General features: G+C 43.6%; 1 protein-coding gene across 1 annotated transcript in view; it reads left to right on the forward strand.

Annotated features, from left to right (window-relative positions):
• The window catches only part of LOC147726105 (uncharacterized), a 169,974-nt gene extending 146,524 nt beyond the window's left edge, over positions 1-23,450 (forward strand). Inside the window, exon 3 of the mRNA XM_086960210.1 lies at positions 18,215-23,450. Coding sequence (XP_086816336.1) covers positions 18,215-20,304 — 2,090 coding nt within the window. The 3' untranslated portion in view covers positions 20,305-23,450. The remainder of the gene's footprint in view (positions 1-18,214) is intronic.
• Positions 23,451-26,793: the final 3,343 nt, after the last annotated feature.

Raw genomic sequence — 26,793 nt, forward strand, 5'->3', positions numbered from 1 at the left:
ATTTTCTCCCTCTGTCTCTTCCTCTCTCTCATTCTTTCTATTCCTCTTTCTATTCCTCTGTATCACTCTTTCTCTCTTTCTCTCACTCACTCTCTCTCTTTCTTGTATCTCACTTGTTTTCTTTCTCTCTCTCTCTCTCTCTCACTCTTTCTGTGTCTTCCTCTCTATCCCTCTTTCTTTTTTTCTCTCTCTTCATCCCTCTCTCTCTTCCTCTCCTTCTCTCTCCTTTGATGGACGCATGATGCACAATCTTATTTTGCTTTTTATCTTGCAGGCTGTGATTCACAAATGGTCCAAAGATGACAGGTCATGCCTGTACATAGTTATATTTGCAATTGTTCTTCTTTATATGTTGTTTAAATAAATGTTTTATATATAAATTCATACATGACTGTGATTATAATTTGTCCAACATCTCAAGCATCTTCTTATTAATAATTCTATGACATTACCCAATTTTTTATGTTCTACATTTCCTAACATGTCTGACACATTTGATTATGGGGAGTGGGGGTGAGGGGGAATAGCGGACAAACAGCAAATGCTGGGGGGTGTCGGAGCAGTGTTGGGTGTCCGACCTGCATGATTGTTGCCTCCATTGCATTTGTTCTTTGAGACTTGCAAGCCGCTGGACTGGCTCGTAGATGAAGAGCTGGGAGCTGACTGGGTGGACCATAGAGGGAGAGCCACGGCCCGTCAGTTCATAGAGGAAGAGCTGCGTGCCAGCTCACACAGAAACACCTGGGGGCCAACTGGTATAGCAAAAAGGTGTGGGCTGTTAGCTTCCAAAGGGAAACATGCGGAACAGTGATGTGAAAAGAGGGAGTGTGAAGGGAATATCTCACAGAGAGTCACGTGTACTATATTTTTCCAGTCTTAGCTTCACAAGCTGGCCCATGAATGTTGTTGGGGGTATGCTGGTGATGTGAGAACAAGTGTGTTACCTGCTGATTTGGGGAGAGGCAGCATGAAAGGGGTATCTCATACATACAGAGTATCTTTTTAGAGTAGCTTCAAACAAATGCCAGTGAATTACAAAATGGCTTTTCAATTAATATTATTATTATATTTAGGTTTATAGAGCGCACATATAGTGTGACTTATCAACAGTTCACAACCAGGCTCACACATGGATAGCTACGGCCCGTGGGCTCAACTCCCAGAGGGAGAACTACCAGCTGTGGCTCCCAAAGGAACAGCAGTATATTAGCTCACAGAGGTAGATGCACAACACCGTACTAGCTTGCAAAGCTACAGTACTGCAAACAGATGGACTGGCTTCTAAACGCACAGCAGCAAAGTGGTGATGTGGGGAGAACGACTGTAATATGGGAATCTCACACACACACTTCTCAGGTATATTTTTAGTATTGCCTCGTAGAGGTAGAACTACAGAGACATACCACCCAAAGGAACGAATCACAAAATGGCTGCCAACACATCCTAGTCTCAACAGTTTGCAGCCGATAAGCCGCAAACTTGTGCTCATAACACCTCAACCAATCCGATGTCACAATTCTCAAATATTCTATATCTGTACAATATGATATTTCTCAAAAAGGACTGAACAGATTTACCTCATTTGAAGAAAAAGCTTACTTTCTGGACCATGACCTTCCTCCTGGCCAAATTTGGCGTAATTCCATTCAGCAATTTTACCTGTAGCCTTGTTTAAAATTTCGTATGCAAAATGCATTCACAATACACGTTTTCTGACATCCCTTTTTTTCTCAGCCCCCCTTCAGCAATTACCCCCAAACTTTCAATATAGGAGCTGGTTAAAAAAGAGAAACATTTTGGATAATTTCATAAACATTAATCAAACAATGCCAAAGTTAGAAGCACATGCAGGGCTCCAGGAGGGGGACTCTGCAACACCCATCCCAACATGAGTAAAGCCCCTGGAGCCCTGGGACTACAGCGGGCCACCGCAGCCCCAGTGAGCCGCGCTATTCATTTTCAACAATTGCCCCTGGCACATACTCACCCGGGGGCCTCATTAAAATAAAACGCAGGAACCCACAACCCCCGCACTAATAGCGCTAACATTTTTTTTAACCCTTTTTTGGCCATGGGGGTCCTTGGGACCCCCTCAACAGGCCTAGGGGGTCAGAGTGTTTCTACCCAGCCCCCTTTCTCTTGTTTTATATCTTTGTTTCTCTGTTTTCTGGACACTAACTTCTACCGAATCACATCTAATTTCTCAACAACTACTGAACAGATTTCACCATTTTAAAAAAAAAGTCGCTTTTTGATCCAAGCTTTACCTTTTTGCCAAATTTGGGGTAATTCCATTCAGCATTTCGGGCTGCTGAACGGAATGACACCAAATTTTAGGTAGCCCTTGGTTCAGAAAGAGACCTTTTTTTTTTAAATGGTGTAAATCTGTTCAGTAGTTACTGAGAAATTAAAAAAATAGAGGTCGGAAAATCAATTTCCCATAAGAAAAATTAGACAAGGCTACAGCTCGAACTGCTGAACGGTATTACACCAAATTTGGCAAAAAGGTAGTGCTTGGTTCAGAAAGTGTCTCTTTTTTTTAATGGTGTAAATCCATTCAGTAGTTTTAGAGATATTAAAAGAAACAAATCTTCATAAATCTGGGCAGGACCTAACTACACAAGAAAGAGCTTGTCTCTAATTGAATGCCAACACTTCAATCCAGGAAGTGTTGGCAGCCATTTTGGTACAATGCTTTTTAGGTCTCGCCTAGCAATGCAGCACATGCTCTGAACCCTACACAAACACCACTGCACTACAATAAATCCCAAAACACTACCCCAGCACGACACCCTACACTTCCCAAACACCACTGCACTACTTTGAACCCGAAACCCCTACCCCAGCAGGACCCTCTATACTACCCAAACACCACTGCACTACCCAAAAACACTACCCCCAGCACAACACCCAACAATACCCAATCACTACTGCACTACCCTAAACCCAAAAACACTAACTCCAGCATGAACCCCTACACTACCATAACACCAAGGAACTACCCTAAACCCAAAAACACTACCCCCAGCAGGACCCACTACACTACCCAAACACCACTGAACTACCCCAAAACCCTAAAACACTATCCCCAGCATAGCTCCATACACTACCAAAACACCACTGCACTACCCTAAACTCTAAAACATGACCCCATATACTACATAAACATCAAACACCACTGCAGTACCCTAAACCCTAAAACATTACCCCCAGCATGACCCCTTACACTACACAAACACCACTGCACTATCCTAAACCCTGAAACACCACCGCCAGCACAGCACCCTACACTACACAAACACCCCTGCACTATCCTAAACCCTAAAACACTACCCCCAACATGACCCTCTACACTACCCAAAAACCACTGCACTACCCTAAACCATAAAACACTACCCTCAGCACGACCACATACACTACCCAAACACCACTGCACTACCCTAAATCCTAAAATACAAACCCCTACACTGCACACACACACCAATGCACTACCCTAAACCCTAAAACACTACTGCAGCACAACACCCTACACTACACAAACAATACTGCACTACTCTAAACCTTAAAACACTACCCCCAGCACTACCCCAGCATGACCCCCTACACTACCTTTAAACCACTTCGCTACCTTAAAGCCTAAAACTCTACCTGCAGCATGACCCCCTACACTACTCAAACATCACTGCACTAACCTAAACCCTTAAACACGACCCCCTACACTACACAAACTTCACTGCACTACCAAAATCCTAAAACACTATCCCCTGCATCACCCTATACAATACCTAAAAACCATGCCTCGGCATGACTGATCCTCGATGTCCCACACCACGTCCACATCACCCCCCACCAAAGACACCTGCACTGGCTGCCCGTCAACAAGAGTATATCCTTCAAGCTCCTCATCCACGCGCACAAGGCACTCCACGAGACCATCCCAGCCTACCTCAACAGACGACTTTCCTTCTACATCCCTTACCGCCAGCTCCGCTCCGCCAACCTTGCATTCGCCACCGTCCTGCACATTAGAAGAACAACCACTGGTGGGAGACCCTTCTCCCACCTCGCCGCCAAGACCTGGAATACCCTCCCACTGAGCCGACGACAGACCCACGACCTGCTGACCTTCAGTAGACGTCTCAAGACCTGGCTGTTCGATCAGTAGAGCCCCCCCTCCCACCCCCAGCACCTTGAGACCCTCACAGGTATGTAACGCGATCTACAAATGGTAGATTGATTGATTGATTGACTGCACTACCCTAAACCGTAAAACACTACCCCCTGCATGACCCCATACACTACCCGAACACCACTGCACTACCCTAAACCCTAAAATACGACATCCTACACTATACAAACACCAATGCACTACCCTAACCCCAAAAACACTACCCCGAGCATGACCCCCTACACAACCCACACACCACTGCACTACCCTAAACCCTAAAACCCTACATCCATCATGACCCTCTACACTACCCAAAAATCAATACACTACCCTAAACCGTAAAACACTACCCCAGCACGACCCCATACACTACTCACATACCACTGAACTATCCTAAACCCTAAAGTATGACCCCCTACACTACATACACACAAATGCACTACCTTAAACCCTAACACACTACCCCCAGCATGACCCCCTACACTACCCAAACACCACTGCACTACCCTATACCCTAAAACACTACCCCAGCACGGCCCCTGTGCTACACGAACAACACTGCACTATCCTAAAACCTAAAACACTACCCCCAGCATCACCCCCAGCACGACCCCCTACACTACCCAAACACCACTGCACTACCCTAAACCCTAAAACACAACCCACAACACGACAACCTACACTACTCTAATACCACTGCACTACCCTAAACCCTAAAACACTATATCCTACACTACTGCACTACCATAAACCCTAAAGCACTACCCCCAGCACGACACCCTACACTACCCAAACACCACTGCATTACCCCAAACCCTAAAACACAACCCCAGCATGACCCGCCTATACCACACAAACATCACTGCTCTACACTAAACCCTAAAACACTATACCCAGAAGGACCTCCTAGATATGATTGGGGGGTCCCTCAGGTACCCCGCTCAAGTTAAAAAGTTTTTAAAAATATTTTTTTAATATTTTCCATGGACTCGCAGGTGTATTCGCAAATCTGCTGCGTCCATTTTTAAAATCCCAGAGTGGGCCACATCCCGAGAGCTTGAAGGAGGGGGGTGCATGCGGTCCCGTCTATATCATATGCAAAGCCATGGGAACCGCCTCCTCTCCAGGTAAGTAAGAAATAAAATACAAGGGGGCCCTACATCCCCCGTAGCACCAGAGACCACCACTTCACTAGGGCACAGACTTTATTGAGAGAAAATACGGGGGAGGCAAAGCAGCCCTGGGTACCACCACCTCACAGGGGCAATCTGTTTTTTTAAAGATTTGTGAGGGAGACCCTACGGCCTCCCATGTAGGCCCAGAGACCGCCACCTCCCTGGAGACATGTATTATTTAAAACAAATGTGGTGTATGCCCTATGCTTCCCCTGCAGCTCAGGGGGCCACCTCTTCCCCGAGGCCCAAACACAATAAACAAGGCAATCCATTGTGGACCTCTGGCCCGAGGAACACCACCACCCAGGGCTAAAGTTAACATAGGAGGGAGGCCGCATGGGCCCCCTCCTGGAGCCCTCAATGGCCCTGGGGACCACCAGCCCCCAGGCCCGACTCCTGGAATGTCTCAGGGTGCCACACCGTGGGACATTGCAGTTTGCTGTGGATTAGACTGAGCATTACTCACCTCCTACCCACAGCAAGCATTTCACTTTCAGCAACAGAGAGCAGAAAATACTCTTGCTTGCTGCAAGCAGAGCATGTGCTGGCAAGTGAACAGAGAAACAGAAAAATTGCTCTGAAATCCAGGGAGCTGCATGTTCAGCAGCTCCCTGGGTCTCAATGCAATACCAGCTCCTACAGGAGGCAGGGAGCTGGCACGGACCTTGTGGGCCTTGAGATTCCCCCTGTTGTCTCTAACGACAAGGCTAGGCCCGGGGGGGTGGGGGTTGCCAGGGTTGAAATTGGCCCGGGCCCCAATCCAAGAGTGGTGTTCAATAGCTGAGTAAGAGGAGGTGAGATTACTCCTACAACCTTATGTATTATTATGAAAGGGCAGGGATCAGAGGGTACCCCGTACTTTGTTTGGCTAAACAATTTGATCACTCTCTCTTCTTCGAGCAGGGGAAGGTTCACTAAATTATTTAAACCTGGAGACGACTTATCAGAAGAAGGAATCAGCAAATTATCCTTGCTGTTTAATTGTTGAAGATTTCTTGTACTATACTTTTGAAGAAAGGTTGATTGCAAAACAGCTGGCAGGGAGCTGACATGTTTGGGAGTTATGCTGGACGGGATCTCATCTATTTTGACTATCATGGAGTTCTTTGTGGCATATATTTTTCACGAAAGGAATATAAGGCCCACCTGAATACAAGTTTAATTGAAGGTGGACGGTCCTTTTCCTATTCCCACGGTGGTGCCCTGAAAAATGGCACTGCAATGGGAACAGCAAAAATGTAACAGCATGGCATGGCCTATGAAGTCTATGCAATGCTGGAACGTGGAGTGCAAGACGACAGGGGAGCACATGTTGTGTCCCTCTAAATGCTTTCCAATGGTGGCAGGGTTAGGGGCTCTGTAGAGCCCTCTTTGTTTCCCCTATGTCAGCCATTTCATGGCGGTGAGCCTTCCATGGAAAGGCTTGCGGAGGGGAAACTCATAATATGCTTGGCAGACCGTGGCGGTACAACCATGCATATTATATCGGCCCTATGCGTTGTGCCACTGCCATGGAATGGCGGTTCTCTGGTGCCGCCTCAGAGGCAGGACTGCCACCACTACACCATCACCAGTCTTGCGGCCCAAGACCACAAGACTCAAAATGGGGCCCTTAGTCTTTTCGGCCACAAGCACATTTTTTTTTCTTGTAAAAGTTGCATTTGTTTTTTATTTCCACTCTATGCTGAATCCTGCACACTTTTTCTTGCATTCTGCATTTTTGTTTTAGCTCTTTTAGCTGCAGGAAAAACCAAGGGGTGAAGGGCTTTTATCTGAAGTTCCTAATGGTTTTCACAGGGGCATGCTTAATTGCCACAGCTCCTAACCACTCTGAGAATGTTCCTGTCATGGGATTATCTTATTTTATGCAATGCAAGAGTACCCATTGAGGGTGTATGTCAAGTCAGGAATGCAGATTTTATTCCAAGCATGGACTCTTTTATTTTGCTTATGATTGTTCATCTGATTGGTAGAATGGGTAAACTCAAGGTTGAAATTGACTATCTTGTGACCTGATCATGTGATAGAAACAGTTTTATCAGCCTTCGGATTTGGTTTATTTGTAAAAATGCCATCCAAAACATAGCCTGCATTATGGGTGCAAGAAAGCACCTGTTTGGATAGACTGAAGCTGCTTAAGGTGTGTAATTCCTTTACTAGTCATGTCCTCTAAATGAAAATTAAAATCACCTAAAACAGTGGTATTTGCGTATTGCATTAAGAATTCGAATGTATCGCCCAAATTATCTAAATAGTACATTTTGTAGCAGGGAGGTCTGTATATAAACCCTCCATAAAAAGAATGTAAACTCATTATTGAAAACCTAAAGAACAGTGCTTTACATCCAGTAATTTTGACACACACCACTCCACCACTTGCCGGTTCTGTCTAATCACTTAATGGAGTAGCAGGCAGGTGGGGCCTCAGCTAGATCTGGGTATGAACTCTCGTAAGCCCAGGTCAGGAAGACTAAATTGAGGGCATGGTTTTCTACATAACTCTGAAATCAAAATCTCTGTCTAATCAGGGAGCATGTATAGAGCAATAAGCAGTTCATTCTTATTGAATTCTTGATCAGAGGTTGTGGGAAACAGGAAGTCTCCATGTCACCTTTTAAAGAAATGGGTTTCACATGGCAAGTCGAGTTGCAAAGTTCACATTGAGGGACAACAGATTCACAACCAGGGTCGAAGCTATAAAATAGTGCAGATTTACCCTTATTCAGATCTAGTAGCTAGGCCCTGGAGAACATTTGGGAAGAGGTTTGACCGAGGTTCTGGCCCCTGGCCTGGTCTGGCTGTTGGCTGGTGCAGACGGGTTACCTTTGGCATGCCGATAGCAAGCCCACTGGAAGCATCCAATGTGTGTCTGCATTCCCAAGCTCATTATATAGCAAGCCTGGGATGAATACTAGACTGCCGAGAAAAATGGTCTCTAGGCAGTGGCACCACCACTCAACACAGGCTCTGGTGCTGATAGGATCAAAAGACCCCCAACACTGCCAACGAAAAGTGCAATGTGCAAAGAATGAATGATGCATACAAATCAGCAAAATGCTATCAATTTAGCATATCAAAACACACAGGATGATGGATGGAATGTTGCACAATGGCTAAACATTCACCCCCAGTCACAGATCTGGGTATGATCCATCTTTATTTTGCTCACCAAGCCACCCCAGTTCAGACATGGCCATATGCAAATCAGTCTTGACCCTGTGCCTCATGGGAACAGTCCAGACCGAACTGCCAAGCCATGCCTTCCCTGGACCGGAATCAAGCATCCTAGGACCGGTTTTTGGCTATCAGCCTTAATCAGCCCGGATAGCTTGACTCCAGTGGCGTAGTATGCACAAGACTCACGTCTGGGCATATCCTTCCCACATAGGGTGAACAGCAACACACACAAGATGATGGACGGAATGTTGCACAATGGCAAAACATTCACCCCCAATCACAGCTCACCAAGCCACCCCAGTTCAGACATGGCCATATGCAAATCAGTCTTTACCCTGTGCCTCATGGCAACAGTCCAGACCGAACTGCCAAGCCAAGTCTTCCATGAACCGGAATCAAGCACTCGTGAGTTAGAGTTTTGTGTACAGAGGGGGTTGAATTTGAGCTATGTATTTGTATTTCAGGTTGTGGGTCCATATTAGCAACCGTGGGTCTGTTTCGCTCACTTTCTGAACATATGGTCATTGGATATTTTTCCTGGATTCCGGTTTTAATGTTCTTCCATAAATGAAGCATTTCAAGTGCTTGTTCAAAAGCAGCCATGTTTCCAAGACAGAAATTATCTCTTCTACCATATTTTTCCTTTCCCTTTAAGCTCAAGGCTAATTGCTCACATTCATTACCATCCAATGTGCAGGGCTGGCCTGGAGGTGAGAGGATGGACTTACTCCATTCCCGTGGAACCTGGGGTTAAAGTGAGTGGGACTCTGATAGTGAATGCATATAGTACCACTTTAGTAGGGACTTATAAGTAAATTAAATGTGTCAACTATGTGTAAGCCAATCCTACCACGTTTAAAGGAGAGAGCACAAGCACTTTTGAATGGGTAAACAGCGGTAAAGAGAGCTGAGAGACCTAAAAGCCAACAAGAATGGGCTACGAAAACAGAGGGCGAAGTCAAACAGTTTGAGGGTGACCCTGCAGAGCGAGTCAAGTACAACACTGTATTTACCAGTTTAGCAACATGGGCTACGAGTGTATGCTTTCCTGTGTGCGCAACCCAGTAGGAGTAGGTGAACACCCTCTAACTATGGGTATTGTCGACCAGAAACACCCCACTTTTCTGCTGTAAAATGCATTAAGTGAGTGAATTTTCAGACATGTAGATATGTTTTGAACACCATATGTTCAATGCCTGTTTAGAGAAGGGAAAACAATATATATGCAAGAGTAAATTTGCATCTCATATATGGGTATTCTCCATACATAAATGTAACTCACTGAAGTGCATGAAGAATTGTATGATTCACCTAGAAAGCCATGAATCACCTTTATGAACCAATGGAAATGACAAGTCCTCTGCAGCAGAACGAGTTGCTTGATAGGAGAACATTTCCCTCTTTTAACCTTGATCATTGTCAATTGGGACCTCTGTCTAATATTTTATTTTGTTATTTAAATATTTCAACACCATTTATAACTAGTTACGAGTGGCCAGAGACTACAAATTAGGCACTTTTTGTGAAGGATTTTGAAGACACTTAGCAATAAGCAGTGACTTACGAGGGACAACTTCAGTGGAGATGATGGCAGGTGGCCAGGGCGCTGGAAACACAGGACTTGCAGTAGTCACACATAAGAGTTTACAGACAATGCAATGTGAAGAATTTGTTGTGTGTTTCTCACAGTAGACAACATATATAATTAGGAAACTCCTCTTTGACATTTCAAATAAGGTAAAAAAAAATGTCTCCCCTAAAGAGGTATGTCCTATTCATTTACTAAAATCCATTTATTTGGCGTTTCCTGATACTGTCCTTCAGCTTTTGAATTTGTCTCTTACACAAGGTGTTGTGTCCTCAGTTTTCAAAGAAGCAGTGGTTATTCCATTGCAAAACAAAACATGGCTTGGAGCCTCATAAGCTAGAGAATTTAAGGCCTATACCGCTCCTCCCTCTCCTTGATATTCTATTGGAGACCCATGTAGCCAGATGTCTTCGCTCTTTTTTAGAGGCCTCTAATTTTGTGGAAACTCACCAGGCAGGTTTCCATCCATTACACTCTACAGAATCAGTTATATTGTCGGTTATAGACGACCTTAAAGGCAAGGCAGACATGGACTGTACTCAGGCCTTCATACTCTTAGATCTGTCTGTAGCACATGATACCGTAAACCACAACATACTGTTGGATGGTTTAGCTACAGCTGGTCTGGGGGGGCTCAGCCCTGGATTGGATGAAATCCTTTCTAGAGGGCTGCAAGCAATTGGTGTGACTCTCATCTTTTAAATCCAACACTGTAGATATGAGCTGTGGAGTCCCGCAAGGATTCCTCTCTTTCTTCGAATCTTTTTAATGTTTACATACGACCACTCATTTCCCGTCTTCGGCAGATGAGGATAAGGCTGATGATATGCTACTAATTTTTACTATTGAAGAGTCACCTAAATCAGAGGAATTTGTCAGGAATTCCATGCTGTTCATCAAACACTGGATGAACAACAATCAGTTAGAATTGAATTCCGAAAAAACAGAAATTATTGAACTGAAAAAAAACTCATGCACTGCACTCCCAGACATTGGCCCCTGGAGCTTGGCGCTGCACAGCTCCGCAAGAGGATGATTAAGAGTTTTGGGATACAAATTGACTCGGATCTCACCATGAGCTTCTAGATTGGCTCCGTTACCTTGGCCTGTTTTGTTCAGTTTCGTAAGCTGTGCCAGATTAGAAGATTCTTCAGCAGAGAGTGTAGTGTAGTTCCTATTTTCCCTATAGGCCCTGAGCATTGGAATAACATAAACAGCAGTGTAGACGTAGAAGTGCGGTCTTCGAGGTCTCTACTGACTATGTTAGACTTAATTGAGTTTGTACCAGCTAGCTCAGAGGTCACTGGAAACTTTCTTGACTGAATAGGAAGTGATCAGCTTCCCTGGCTCATACAAGAAGGGATTCAGTTTTCCAACAACCGCATTAACATGACAACTTTGCTCCTCAGAATAAGAGTCAACCTCTAGAGTCGTGTGAAACAATAGACAGCTATTTCACTCAGTCAGTTGTGCAAAATTACCTTCACCAGTATGCAGAGAATAGAGAGACGGGCGTTTTCAATAAAAGGTATTATTTATTGAACAGTCTTTCTTCTCATGCAAGAGAAATGAATTGCCACAATTGCAAGACTTGTTATTATAAAAAGTGCGTACAGTAAAAGGAGTATTGCGAAATAATACTGTAAAAGCATTGATATGGTTTCTTAGCCATACGATAGTTAAAATGAATAAAATATATACATTCATATATACATTTGGCTAACGTCCTCAACTGGTGTTTCTAACTACACCTACCCCGGTGTACCTGACCTAGGCCTAATACTTAGGAGGGAGTAAGTAAGTAGCAGTTTAAGTTAAGTTGGTTTTGCCAAGGGTTTGCTTCAAGAATTCTCTCTAAGGGTTTAGTCAACACCGTACCTCTGGAATAGAATGTTGGAGGTCTGGTATCTCCTCTCAGGACTCGATATTCCAGTTACCCGCGAGGGTAGGCTGGAAACGCCGGAGCTGGATTTTCTCGGCAGGAGAAAAGACAGAGTCTTTCTCAGCGCATCAAGGAGAAAGAGGGGCAGCGTCCATGGGCTTCTCGCATCTGCTGGGCTCTGCAAGGGACAGCTGTTCTGCTCCTGTATTCACCACCACCATCGCGCTTGCTTAAGGCAACGTTGGTATTATTTATACCTGAAAGGTGCCTTGTTTGACGTACGTTTTTGGACATAAGACGTCAATAAAGATGTCGCTAAGAACTGGTCATTCTTACAGTGCTCGTTAGAGTTCTATTACTAATCAAACAAAGCAAGCAGGGCTTTCCCAGGTTGCTGGGGTTTCATCTGTTGAAAGAACTCGGAGTGTTATCTAGGAATCTAAGGAAGTGGCTTCTGCTGTGTCATGTACTTTAATGAGCTGCAGAGACGAGTTACTGAAATATGGCTCTGATCGTTTATGCCATTATAGGGATATGTATTGATTATAGCCGTATAGGGGCATACGGTCACAATATTGATTGGGGTCCTAGATAAAAAACAACAAGAGGCTAGCATCCAAATCGTTATCGCCCTGATTCTTTCCAAAATTGTTTATGGAAATGCATTTTATCTTGGCCTCCCACAACATCAGAAGCACCACCTTCAGATGATTCAGACTCAAGCAGCCAGAATCATCTATCAAAAGGATAGACAATGCCACATTAGCCCACTGCTGAAAGAACTCCACTGGCATCCGCAGGAGCAACAAACTATGGTTAAAAGAGGGTGTATCCTTTTTAGAGCCATTCAGGGCACCGGTCCCAGTTACATCTCATTGAGAAACAGCAAGTGTGCCCTCCAGGGCACCCTTATATTTATGCATTTGAATCAATTGGTTGTACCAAGATTCAGATGTAAATGCACTGGAGGGTCGCGGTTCTCTATACTGGGCCCGAAACTGTGGAACTCATTGCCGATTACTCTGAGACTTGAAGAAGATTATGTACGGTCTTCTAGGTCTCTACTGACTATGTTAGACTTAATTGGGTTTGTACCAGCTAGCTCAGAGGTCACTGGAAACTTTCTTGACTGAATAGGAAGTGATCATCTTCCCTGGCTCAGACAAGAAGGGATTCAGTTTTCCAACAACCGCATTAACATGACAACTTTGCTCCTCAGAATAAGAGTCAATCTCTAGAGTCGTGTGAAACAATAGACAGCTTCTTCACTCAGTCAGTTGTACAAAATTACTTTCACCAGTATGCAGAGAATAGAGAGACGGGCGTATGTCAATAAAAGGTATTATTTATTTAACAGTCTTTCTTCTCATGCAAGAGAAATGAATTGCCACAATTGCAAGACTTGTTATTATAAAAAGTGCGTACAGTAAAAGGAGTATTGCGAAATAATACTGTAAAAGCATTGATATGGTTTCTTAGCCATACAATAGTTAAAATGAATAAAATATATACATTCATATATACATTTGGCTAACGTCCTCAACTGGTGTTTCTAACTACGCCTACCCCGGTGTACCTGACCTAGGCCTAATACTTAGGAGGGAGTAAGTAAGTAGCAGTTTAAGTTAAGTTGGTTTTGCCAAGGGTTTGCTTCAAGAATTCTCTCTAAGGGTTTAGTCAACACCGTACCTCTGGAATAGAATGTTGGAGGTCTGGTATCTCCTCTCAGGACTCGATATTCCAGTTACCCGCGAGGGTAGGCTGGAAACGCCGGAGCTGGATTTTCTCGGCAGGAGAAAAGACAGCGTCTTTCTCAGCGCATCAAGGAGGAAGAGGGGCAGTGTCTGTGGGCTTCTCGCATCTGCTGGGCTCTGCAAGGGACAGCTGTTCTGCTCCTGTATTCACCACCACCATCGCGCTTGCTTAAGGCAACGTTGGTATTATTTATACCTGAAAGGTGCCTTGTTTGACGTAAGTTTTTGGACATAAGACGTCAATAAAGATGTCGCTAAGAACTGGTCGTTCTTACAGTGCTCGTTAGAGTTCTATTACTAATCAAAACAAAGCAAGCGGGGCTTTCCCAGGTTGCTGGGGTTTTATCTGTTGAAAGAACTCAGAGTGTTATCTAGGAATCTAAGTAAGTGGCTTCTGCTGTGTCATGTACTTTAATGAGCTGCAGAGACGAGTTACTGAAATATGGCTCTGATCGTTTATGCCATTATAGGGATATGTATTGATTATAGCCGTATAGGGGCATACGGTCACAATATTGATTGGGGTCCTAGATAAAACACAACAAGAGGCTAGCATCCAAATCGTTATCACCCTGATTCTTTCCAAAATTGTTTATGGAAATGCATTTTATCTTGGCCTCCCACAACATCAGAAGCACCACCTTCAGATGATTCAGACTCAAGCAGCTAGAATCATCTATCAAAAGGATAGACAATGACACATTAGCCCACTGCTGAAAGAACTCCACTGGCATCCGTTGGAGCAACAAACTATGTTTAAAACAGGGTGTATCCTTTTTAGAGCCATTCAGGGCACCGGTACCAGTTACATCTCATTGAGAGTCAGCAAGTATGCCCTCCAGGGCACCCTTATATTTATGTATTTGAATCAATTGGTTGTACCAAGATTCAGATGTAAATGCACTGGAAGGTTGCGGTTCTCTATACTAGGCCCGAAACTGTGGAACTCATTGCCGATTACTCTGAGACTTGAAGAAGATTATGTACGGTTTAGAAAACTGCTCAAAACGTAGCTTTTTACTTTAGCTCATAGCTAGACTACTTTGGCTTTTTGCCCTTCCTGTAAATTCATATCGCCAAGAGACCGTTGGTGAGCGTGCGCTTTACTAATGCCCACATAACATAACATAACATAACAAAACATAACATAACATAACATAATATAACATAACATAACATAACATAACAAATGATGTGCACTGCCAGGATCGGGGAGCAGTGAGATGAAAGAGCAAGAGTGGGCATCTTTTGATGCACTTGTCTTTAGTGTTTGAATCAAACTGATGTTACTGTGGGACCTACCTGGATGGGTCACAGCTGCAGATTTACTTTCTTTTTTTTTGCAATATCAGGGGTGACCAGTCCAGCTGATCATTGCAACAAACTGGACACAGAGTCTGAGAAAAATAAAAGATAAATGTTAAAATGTGGTTGTTTAAGCTATATTATTGGTGTTTATTAGAATATTCAGGAGGTGACATGTTATCTCAGCCTATACTAGTGCATAGCAGCTCTGGTAAGCTGCTCCATGTTGGTGACTCATTGGCATGCTATGGCTCATCTATGAGTTAGTAATTATGCGACCTGTATTCTGGCACATTTGTCCTTAACACACCTTGTTTCATCTTCATTTTTTCTTTATTTCTTTATTTTCACATGGTGTTGACCTCAGCCTCAATCCATACTAAGCATGGGCGGAAAATCCATTCCGCTCGCGGATTTTGCAGATTTTCGGTAAATTCGCAATCCGCAAACTCTCGCGAATTTACAGAAAATCCGCAAATTTGCACGCAGCGGATTTTTTTTCTTGGTGATACAATATTGCGGCGTGCGGCGTTCACTTACCGTCATTCAGCATTTGCCGAGTTGTTTTTCTCAATATTTTGCGAGTGCTGCGCCATTTTGGATCTTGCTGTGGGATCCCGCGGGAGTCTGGTGACGCATCGCGAGAGTTCGCAATTGCGAACATGTAGATGCGGCGGGCAGCAACAATCTCGCACTCGCGAAATTAAAAAATTTGCAATTCTACACAAGAAATCCACTAGCAAGCAGCATAAACCTTCTGAAAATGATGATTTTTATCAGAATAACTCCTCAGGTTGACATTTGCCTGCACTTTTTTGGATTTGAGGCCTTTTTGACTATCTTTGGATCACTTTTGGATCAGAAATCAACTTTCACAAGTAAGTTTGTTTGGGGCATTACAGTTGCTGTTTTGTAGAAAAACGAGTTTTGCAAAACTGAAAGCACTCAGCAGGTGCAAAAGTTCACTCATCATTAGTAACCATTCCCTGTAGTGCTTCCTGAGGGGCCCCTCCAGAGTTCAGTTGCCTATGTTTGTATGGGACATTACAGTTGCTGTTCTGCAGAAAAACGAGTTTTTCAAAACTGAAAGCACTCAGCAGGTGCAAAAGTTCAAACTCATCATCAGTAACCATCCTGAAGGGCCCCTCCAGAGTTCAGTTGCCTACTTGCAACTAGTCTATGACCCTGCTCTGACCCTCACAGCAGGCTCATAGAATAGCTACAAGTAGGCCACAAAGGTCCTGGGGAAAAAAATTGCACTGCAACAGAAAGCAAATTACAGATAAGTAAGCAGGAGCCAGACAGGAAGTTTAAATTCAGTGACACATTAATCAACCCCAAATTAATTCATGTCAGCTGTATGTTAGTATGTTGGGGAAAGTTATGTGTTAATAAACAGTTCTCATCCACTCCCAAGGTAGGATTCCCTTTATTAGCGGGGTTGATGGCAAATGATAAAAAAACTGTAAAAGGGGCAACAAGGATGCAATGGTCCTATGACCCTTCTATTTCCATCATGTTACTTCCCTACATTGGTGGCCATACATGATCCTGGGCATTTGGCAGGCTGGACTTGCTTTGATAATGCTCCCTCTGTAATGTAACTATACTCAGAGGTTTCTTATTGTAGGATGCACTCTAAAATATAGGCATGAAAAGGCCGTAACTACTTACAGGTACAATTGGATCCCTGACAGTGGGTAATTTCAGACTCCAGAGGGGGTAGAGAAAGGTTGGCCTTATAGTCAACCATCTTCAAGGGTCCCCAAGGTCCATGTACCGTCTCTATAGTAAGTAAGTGTATTGCTTGATTAATTAAAATCTTAGCAGTACACACATCAATATAGAATTTATAAAACGGATACATATATATATATATAACATAATTTCATGTACCGACTCTAGTTCACTCGCTTAGAGTACCAGAGCATGTACATGGACTGTAGGGTCCCTTGGAGACGGTTTGACTACAGGGCCAGCCTCCCTCTACCCCCCTACCCCCCTGGGAGTCTGAAAATACCTATTGCCAGGGTACCAATTAGTCCGGCAAGTATTCACTGCCCTTGCATGCATATAATTTAGAGTGCATGCTACAAAAATAAACGTCATTCCTTCATCTACATTGCAATGCATACCACCAAAAAGCCATGGTGGGTATGTTGGTGGCGGTATTCTTGTCTTTTAAACCCTCCCCAAAGCTTGAAACATATATGGAAGCGTATGTACCTCTCCTAGCACATACTCTGTTGTTAAAGCCCAGGTTGGCTAGGCTAATGGTAAACATGTTTACTTCTTATTGGGCTCCAAGTTTGCCTAACATATTAATAATGATCCTTCTGTTCTTACAAGCTTGAAGAAGTATGTCATATTCTACATTTTTGTCCGGCTTGTGACAGATCAGATCTATCTGTATTAACCTGGGTATTAAAAAACTTCAGAGCAGTATATCGTATTCTAAGGACTCACTGTAGCACCGGTATTGCATTCAGCCTTGGTAGGTATTTACAAGCTGTTTGGCGCAGAAGAAAAGTAGCGGGTCTACAACTTTAACATGATAGTCACTTGCACTTTATATCTGTTGACTATGTTCATGCTATTTAATTGAAATTACAAAAAAAATTGTATTATTTTACTTGGAGCAAGAACTGACAAAAAGGTATTCTGAGGATGTGATGTAATCTATGTTTTTAAAATGTTTTTTATGACATGTTTAATGATGATGATTGGTGGGTGAAAGTATGAGTTTGTGAAAGATGGGTTTGTAAGTGGATGGATAAGAAGGGTAAAACGATGAGTGGGTGGGTGAATGAAGGGAAGGATGGATGAGTGGATGGATGAGGGATGGGTGGGTGGTTGATGGATGACCAAAAGATGGAATCATGTAAGATTGAATGCTGGGATGAAAGGATGAATGAATGACAGAATGTGAAGGGTGAAAGGACGACGGGCTGGATGCTGGATTGAAGAAATAAATGAGCTCTTCTAGGCTGGGCTGTGCTCATTTGCTTTGCTTGTGTGGTACCATCAAACATTTGGGTCAAAATGGAAGATATTTTAATGTTCTGACTACTCCCTCGCACACAGTCATGCTACTGCTAGACAAAGTATGTTCAAAATTCATGTTTTACCTTTCACAGCATATTTACAAAACTGTCTTTTCTCCAGGGCGCAGGAGAGACATGGACTGCCAAAGCAACGCTGCGAATCTCGACGATGCAATCAGGAGTGTCTCCAAAGCCCAGGACGTGAGGCAGGATACAGCACAGAAGATGGCGCCTTACGCGAACTGGGAGGAGTTCCTGATGCCGGCCCCCATCTCCATTGCTATCCTCGGAGAGCTGGCAGCCATTTCATCAGCCAGTGGGGACTTCTCTATCAACCTGAATCCACCAAAGGATGGATTCAAGTACATGAAATACCCAGACTCCTTTGCTGCATCCCTAATGCAGGTCTGCAATTCAGCCTGGTTTGCCTTCAACACAGCAAATAAAAACATGGACCAGATCAGGATCCTCTCTGGCTTCATACCACGCGCCAATGTAGAAATAGTCAAGATTCTGTTCATGCCGATTGGATCTGTTAATGCCCTCCTCCCAAAGAAGCTGAACGGTTTGCTCCGGGTGTCCAATGAATGCACATCCTTGGCTCAGTCTGTGGAGGCAAGCTTCAGTGAGACACTTCACATAATCCAGGAGGTGCTTGAAGCTTGTGTGAACTCCAAGAAGGGCTACGAGCATAAGCTGACAGATGTGAAGACTGCCCTGGAGCAGCTCAGCTTAAAAGAAGTATCCTCAAGGAAATCTTTGCAGACGACAGAGGAATTTAAGAAGGCCACTGAGAAACAACTAACTGATGCAATAGACGCCTACAAGGTTGCCGTGGACAAAGTGCCCTCTGCATGGGAAACTGTTGCTGCTAATGCGGTGGATAGTATCCTTAACTTCCTATTTCCCACTGGAAACAAAGTTAGAAAACATGAGTCGGAGGCAGGTCGTCCTGCAGATGGTACTCCTCACACGGATCATGTTATGTCCACCTTTTGCACCAAAAATGTCTGCTCCAGATCCAATCAGGTAACATCGCTTGCAGTTTGTTTTCGAAATGTCTTAGATAGTAAAGAGGAAACCATTAACATGAAACATGTTTATGATGAGAGGGACCATAAAGTCATAACAAACGATTACAAAGATCGTTTATTGGACCTGCAAAAGGATATAGGTGATGCAAGCAATTGTACTGCAAAAACACAATTAGACACTTTTCTGGAAAGTGGCTTTGCTGTTTGTGAGGAATTGCAGAGAGCTGCCACATCTAAGATGTTGGATCAGCACAACTTGAAATCCATTGCTCAAAAGATAAAAAGCCTTTTTTCTGTCTCATTAAAAGCTGATTCATATTGTAAAAAAGTTACTAATGCCCCTCCTATGCAGTTAAGGCCCCCAAATCTGTCTGCAGCTTCAAGCAGTGGTGGAACAGGCTCTCAGTCTGCACAGATGGCTTGGGCCAGAGTAGAACAGGCCAGGGTCCACTTAAATAAAACTCAGACCTTGTACATGCAGACCTTTGAGAACCTAAAAAAAGAAAACAAAAAGCTAACAGAAATCCTGGTTGAAATGAGGAGTCACAACCTGGACAAGATTGATTTCGACACAGCCATGAAGATGCTCGTTCAAGGGTTGAAAGCTATGATGAAAGTCAAAGAGCAGTGGGAGAAAATGATCCGCTTCTTCCAGATGATCTCCAGCCTCATCAAGTCCTGTCTCTCAAATGATGTCAATGAATTAGTGAGATCTGCACAATCAGTGCAGAACATTCCCAACTATTCCGCAGTAGCCGTTGTCAAGGACATATTATACCTGCAGGCAACCAAAGCCACCAACATAGGCTACCTGGTCAACATGATATCAAGCACCTATTCTGAAGTGTCTCAGCGCTTCCTCATGGACCGGGTGAACGCCTTAGGAATATTCCTCAGCATGAACCCCTCAGATCCGGGGTTCAAGTTGGAGCACCTGAAGTTACAAACCGGCTGCGAAGACGCTCAAAGGGCAATCCAGAACCTGGTCATTTCAAAGAAAAACGAGTTTGACTTGGCTATAGAGGCGAGAGTTGAAAGAATCAATTGCCAGCTGGGTAAAGCCATCCCACCCATGTCAGCAGAAGAAAAGAAGCGCATTAGTGAGGCTGTACTGGCAGGGGCAAGCGCTGCTGAGGATTCAAGCAACAACGATCTAAACATGGCCGACTATGTATAGTGCGACCAGCATCTTTTCTTTAAATATTGTCTGTTTTACCATTCTTCTCTGAGACAGTTATGAAATGTAGTTTGTGAATAAGGGATGTTTGTGGAGGGCAGCCTCTTTACATTTGGTGTGCATTTGTGTTTTGTTAAATAAATATATGTTGTCCATCAACCTGAAACTGTGATGGAACCACAGGCCGACATCAGTCACTGCTCTTCCACGTACCTATAATGATATCCAACCTTGAACTCAAAGGCATTATCAATAGTCAAGTTCCTGAATTTTAAGTCAAGAACACTTATTTGATGCCATAATACCTGAGGTGTCCGGGCACCAACGACATGTTCTGAAATGCAACATACACAAAGATGGACAGTTAGATACAAGCAACATAAATTAGCAAGGTTCTTAAGATCTCCTTTTCTTTCCTTTAACAAAAAATCTTCTGAATTCAATTGGAAGATTGTTACACAGTTTGCCTTCCAAATATTTTGATAAGACCTGCAAGAGTCAAGCCAGTCTTTATGCTAGAATCTAAAAAGTGACCTGGCACATATGCTTTCAACTTGTGTCTCCGATTATTCAAACATTATTAGTCAACAGTTCTATGAATCATTGTGAGATTCTGGAAATGGAAATCCCGTGGTCGGCAACCGTGCTCAGTATATCTTCATACAGAAACCACCTGTTGAGCAAAATTCTATGGGGCAGATTTACAATAAACTAACAAGGCCCGTTGCAGCAAGTCATTTTGCTGGGCCACGCTGAGTTAGTTTGGAAGCACATTCATGTGACATATTTACAACAAAATGTTGCATCTCTGTGCTTACCCCTGCACTTGCGCACAAACTGCTGCCATGCACCGACACAGGCACCCTTGCACCATGGTGAAAGGATGCCTGCATTGTGGGGAAATGGTTTTTGTTCAGGAAGGATTCCCTTCCTCTACAAAAACAATGCCACTTCTCAACGTATTTGTGTGCTGCATTAGCACACATAGAAGTTGGAAAACAGCATTCTTTCAATGATTGTTTATGTGCAGGAAGGCAACAAAAACAATCATTAGAGGTGATTTTCTCTTTCAATGTGTGCTGCAGAATGCAGCACGCATTAATACAGGAAACAAAAACAAAGAAAAATTAATACATTTCTCTCTATTTCTCCCCTGTGGAGGCGTAGCGTTCAGACACATTTCCAGATTCATGATTCCTCATGAATCTGGAAATGCGCCTTGTTCCATGTATGCCCACAGCAACACCCATGGAACGCCTCTTCCATGAAAAGTGCTGCGTGTAAAAGGGCCATATTTCCAAGGACAGGAAAAGCCACCGAGCCATGCAGGGTGGCATTTCCTGTCCTTGTGAATATGGGGCAGTGAATTGCTCTGCCAATGCTTCACAAAAATGGACATACTGGCAACGCAAGGGACTTGTAAATCTGCCCCAGTATCTTTTGTGGATAACGGCGGTCTGCCTGGTAAGCACCACTGCAAATTGAAAAAACCTAGGACCAATGATTGCTCTTGCCATTGGTGCTTGGTTAAATTCAGTTAGGTGTGGGTTGAGCTTAGCTAACATTTGAATGAACTAGCTACAGATCTTATTAGAAGAAGTTACCTGTTGTTTAATTGACAAATAAATATCAAATTTGAGGCTCCTTGAGAGTTCTACTTCAGCATTAAACACATACCAAGTATTCTGAGAAAAGCTGCTCTTGGGTCCATAACTACATTGCAGTATCCGTAGTTTAATAAAAAAAAAACTCCAAGCTCAAGTGTGTGGAGAATCCTCTGCCTATCAACTTTCCACCTATAAAACAATGGACCACCAATGCTTCAGATGAAGCTTTTTCCAAGCTATTAACAAGACGTCCGGTACAAACACAAATGGTTTCTTGATATGTCGAGGATTCAGGGTAGCCCCCACAACACCAAGTCACTCTGTTGTTTCTAAAGTCAAATTGCAAATCTAAGCATTAAGGTTAATATAAAAATACAATGATGTAATCTGTGGGGCCAATCTGTGCACCTGCCTAGAATTCCATGGTCCTGGCAGTCCTGCATGTCAGGGCCATTGTTTTTATTAGTTTTTACTAATTTAATTCACTTTTTGAAAGTTTGTTTGCTTAGCAGTCACTTCTAATACAAGTCTTGCCACTATGTTGATGGGAGCATTTTCATTACTGCAGTGGTCAACTAAAATTAAGGCAAGAGGTGTGTTTCTGGGTGGGTGGAGCCAAGCTCTTCACCACCCTGAGGGAATTCACTGATCACCCACTGGGTTCTTAACATTACCCTAACTCTTAAGATTTGAAATGTGAAATTAGTGATGTATGTGGCTGGGCTTTTTCTGATATGAACATGTTACATACAAATTAGGCCTAAGTGATTGATAAACATGACCACACAAATGTGTTAGCGTGTGTATATGAGAAGCTTACGGCCTTGAAAACTAATATTTTGAACGGTTATCATAGCTAGCAGAATGGGCAGGATTACCACATAATAAGCAATTTGACACTTGTCATACTAACATAAATAACAGAAATGTAAGAAGATGAAATTTCCATTCTGCCAAATAGAAAGTTTCATCTAGTGAGCAACTTTGCAAGGCTGTGTGGCCAGACATAGAGCTAATATGGAAGGAAGCATGTTTTGATGCACTTGCTTGCCTTTCAAATATGTTTCTAATGGAATCATTGTTCATACAGTACCATAGATAAAAGAAACTCACAGAAAGTTCCTCCCCTATCGATAGAGAATCATTGATGAGAAAGGTATAAAGAGATGTAATAATTTGAGATGGGTAGAGACAGATACTAGTTGCTTGGAGAGAATACCAGTGAGACGATATCCAACGGCAAGCCTAGAAGTGTTTTGGAGGTACATTGGGATAATGCTAGGATTGTCAAAAGGTTGAGAGAGAAAGTACTGATCATTCTAATAACAATATAATTGGGAGGCTGACAACATAGATTTAAATGTTAGATACTGGTTAGACTAAATATTACACACAGAAGGGATGTGGGATATAAGATGTTGGCTTTTCTAATATTCATCTTGTTTTATATTAACTGCTGAGAATAAAACAATTTTCATCTTAATAATGTACAACTTTTTTTCGCAGACTTTACATAATAAATGACCAATCTTTTTAAGCAGCAAATTTTGTGTGTGTGTACTACTTTCAGGAACACCTGTAGATAAGAGATTTCCTAGCAGGGCTGTTTGACTCATAACACTCTAAATCTAGATGAGCCCAACTCTCTATGTAGAAGAGTGAGAGACACCTGTCTGTTTTCCTTGTCACCAAAGGGGCTGCAATACACACGCTCTCCTTACAGCTAAGGAAATCCTTCCTGCTGTGTCCTTCAATTTGGAGAGATTTGACACATAGAATGCATTCCATTTGCACATGCACCTGAGCCCCAATGCCTCAAGCCTCAAATCCTATACAAACAGATTCAGCATTATTCCAAACTATTACATCTGAGACAAAAGGATACAGTTTTAAAAATGACTTTATTCATTGTCTGTTTTTGGCTCAGTCAGAGACATCTGTAGGTTTCTCTGGCTAAAGCATATTAAGGTTTTTCCTACTCATATATGGATGATATGCACCTGATGGAAAATTCACTAAAGCATTTATAAGAATAGGATGTAGTTCTACAGGCATATTCTTTAAGGGACTTTTACATGCAACTCCTTATTAGTAGCAGTGCACAAAGGTCAACGTCCATCACAAGGAGGATTTATGGCAGTGCTGTGTCATGCTCTACTGCTTAATTTTGCTGAACTCACTTCGGATTGAAATATTATTCAACCACTTTCGTTTTCTTGTCCACCATTGTCCAATATGAAAATGCAAGATTAATGAAACCCTGATAAAGTCTGTTTCAGCACGAAACACGTTGGCTGGGATGGGTCTGATGTTTGAAGAACACATTTATTTGGGATCTCATAATATTGCTCTTGCGTCATAATAGGCTGAAAGAAAAATGAATTAGTATGACGGACATTTATGAATATTGAATGGAATGGAGCGGGTAATGTGAAGTCGTGAGTGGCTAGGTGGTTGTATAGGTGAATAAAGGAAGTGTAAGTGGTGAGGTTAAAAATGTCTTAATTGTATCAAAAAATTCCTTTATTGCCTGATAAATAAGACATATTAAAATATGTGTAGGAAAACTGAGCCAAATAGATTGAATGGCTTGTTTCCTATAGATTTACGTGCTGGTCAACATGTTTTTGCCAGTGTTGTTGTTAATTTACCTGGCATTCGTCAGGACCTATAGTGTATGGACACGCTAAGGCCCACCCTACCAAAGGACGTGAAAGTAAAAAGTTATGTCAAAAAAGTGCAACAAAATGATAGGTACTCTCAGTTTTGGAGACCACACAAAAATTAAAATGCACCTGTGGAGGAAAGGGAGACAGACACACATGAAAAAGACATACAAACAATTAGATATCTTAAATCAGAGGTGTGTCAATTGTCAATAGTGACTCTGTGCTCAGGTGATACCAACCACACATTCCCACATGGGGGGCTAGCGGTAAATTCGGGGCTCCGCCTGTGGGTATGTGCAGGTCTGCGGTAATGTACAGCAGACCTATAATGCCTTAATCCAGGGGTCTCCAAACCGGCCCTGGAGGGCTGGATCCATGCCAGATTTTTAAAATTACTACATGTATCTCAATGGGGATATCCAAAAAATCTGGAATGGATCCGGCCCTCCAGGACCGGTTTGGAGACCCCTGCCTTAATCGATGGACTAGGCTCTGATCGATAGGCACAAGGATGCGCCCAATGAGGCGCGTGTGTGTATGAGAGCGCCTGCAGCCAGTGAGCTATAAGTGATCACGAAATACTAGCGCTACACATCCGGAACTGCGCTTGGTATAGTGCTTGGGAGCAAGTGAAGGATCAATGGGCCAAAGGCCAGTGAACTCTGTTTACTGCAGGTGAAGTTAAAACCAAAAATAAAAACTTATTAAAAAAGGGTTCTCACTTGACAGGTGAGATTCTATCACACCATAGACCTCCGGAGGGGGGTGGTGATGCAATTGGCACACCCTAGGGGAGATGGGGAACACAGTGGTTAGACTACATGAAATGCGCGAAAAGGGAAGCAAACTACTTAGCTGGGAGCGATTCCTTGGCGTTTCAAGCACTTACGCCCTCAGCATCAAGCACCCGCTTGGTACCTGCTACTACCCTCGGGAACCGGGTCTTGTGGATGCAGGGCTGAGACCGGTTCCGGGATAATATGGACAGAAAGTGAGGACGCTCGCATTTCCTGGGTGGGCGGGGCCTGCGTGGGAGCGCGTGGCCAGAGCCAATCGGTGGCCGCGCTGTAGTGAGGATTGGAGGATGTCTCAGAGAAGACTAGAGCAGAGAAAATGTTACCGCGATGAAATTCCTGAAACTTTATTGAATTTCGTGCTAGTGTGAAACACCACACGCGGGGGGCAGCAGCCTGTGCAGGCGGTAAATTTTTAACAAAGGCGGCTAGAACAGATGCATTATCCAGAATACATAACGCATGTCCAAACAACCTGTGCACATGGTGCAGTGCAGATGGTACATTTATTGAATGGATACATTAATTTTGAGCACATAGCGCATGACCATGGTGATCATAGCATATGTGAATATGTGCAGAGACCATTATAAACCCGGTGACCACCATAAAACGCCGGGGTTCTCCTAGGACTCGTTCCTCCTCACGGACAGAGTGGTCGCTCCCTGTGCTCCTGGCTGCATCCTGGTATCGTAGCGCCGCTTTGCTGAAGGATCTCTGCCATAACTAAAATTGTCTTCGCCTGCTGTGTGCTAGCGCTTTGCCTTTATTAGCACTATAGTTATTGATTTTGGCTGTATATCGTTTTGATTTTGGCTGGGTATCGTAGCGCCGCTCTGCTGAAGGATCTCTGCCATAACTGAAATTGTCTTCGCCTGCTGTGTGCTAGCGCTTTGCCTCATTAGCGCTATAGATATTGATTTTGGCTGTGTATTTACTTTGTCTGCGCGCCTGCCAATAGCACTCCGCTCTGCTCCTCCCCCGCCTCCATTTTGTTTATTTGTTGTCCTCCTCGTGTGCCCGACCCGCCTCCCAGCTGAGACGCCCTCCCACTAACTTAATACAGCGCTGCTCGGCTGTAAACGCTGTGACTCGCTCCTCCTCACGGACAGAGTGGTCACTCCCTGTGCTCCTGGCTGCATCCTGGTATCGTAGCGCCGCTCTGCTGAAGGATCTCTGCCATAACTGAAATTGTCTTCGCCTGCTGTGTGCTAGCGCTTTGCCTCATTAGCGCTATAGATATTGATTTTGGCTGTGTATTTACTTTGTCTGCGCACCTGCCAATAGCGCTCCGCTCTGCTCCTCCCCCGCCTCCATTTTGTTTATTTGTTGTCCTCCTCGTGTGCTCGACCCGCCTCCCAGCTGAGACGCCCTCGCCCCTCCCCCTCCACTACCCATATATGACAGGAGTTCCCGCGC

This window comes from Lissotriton vulgaris, chromosome 3_1 (genome assembly GCF_964263255.1).
Source record: "Lissotriton vulgaris chromosome 3_1, aLisVul1.2, whole genome shotgun sequence".
NCBI classification, from domain to species: Eukaryota; Metazoa; Chordata; class Amphibia; order Caudata; family Salamandridae; genus Lissotriton; species Lissotriton vulgaris.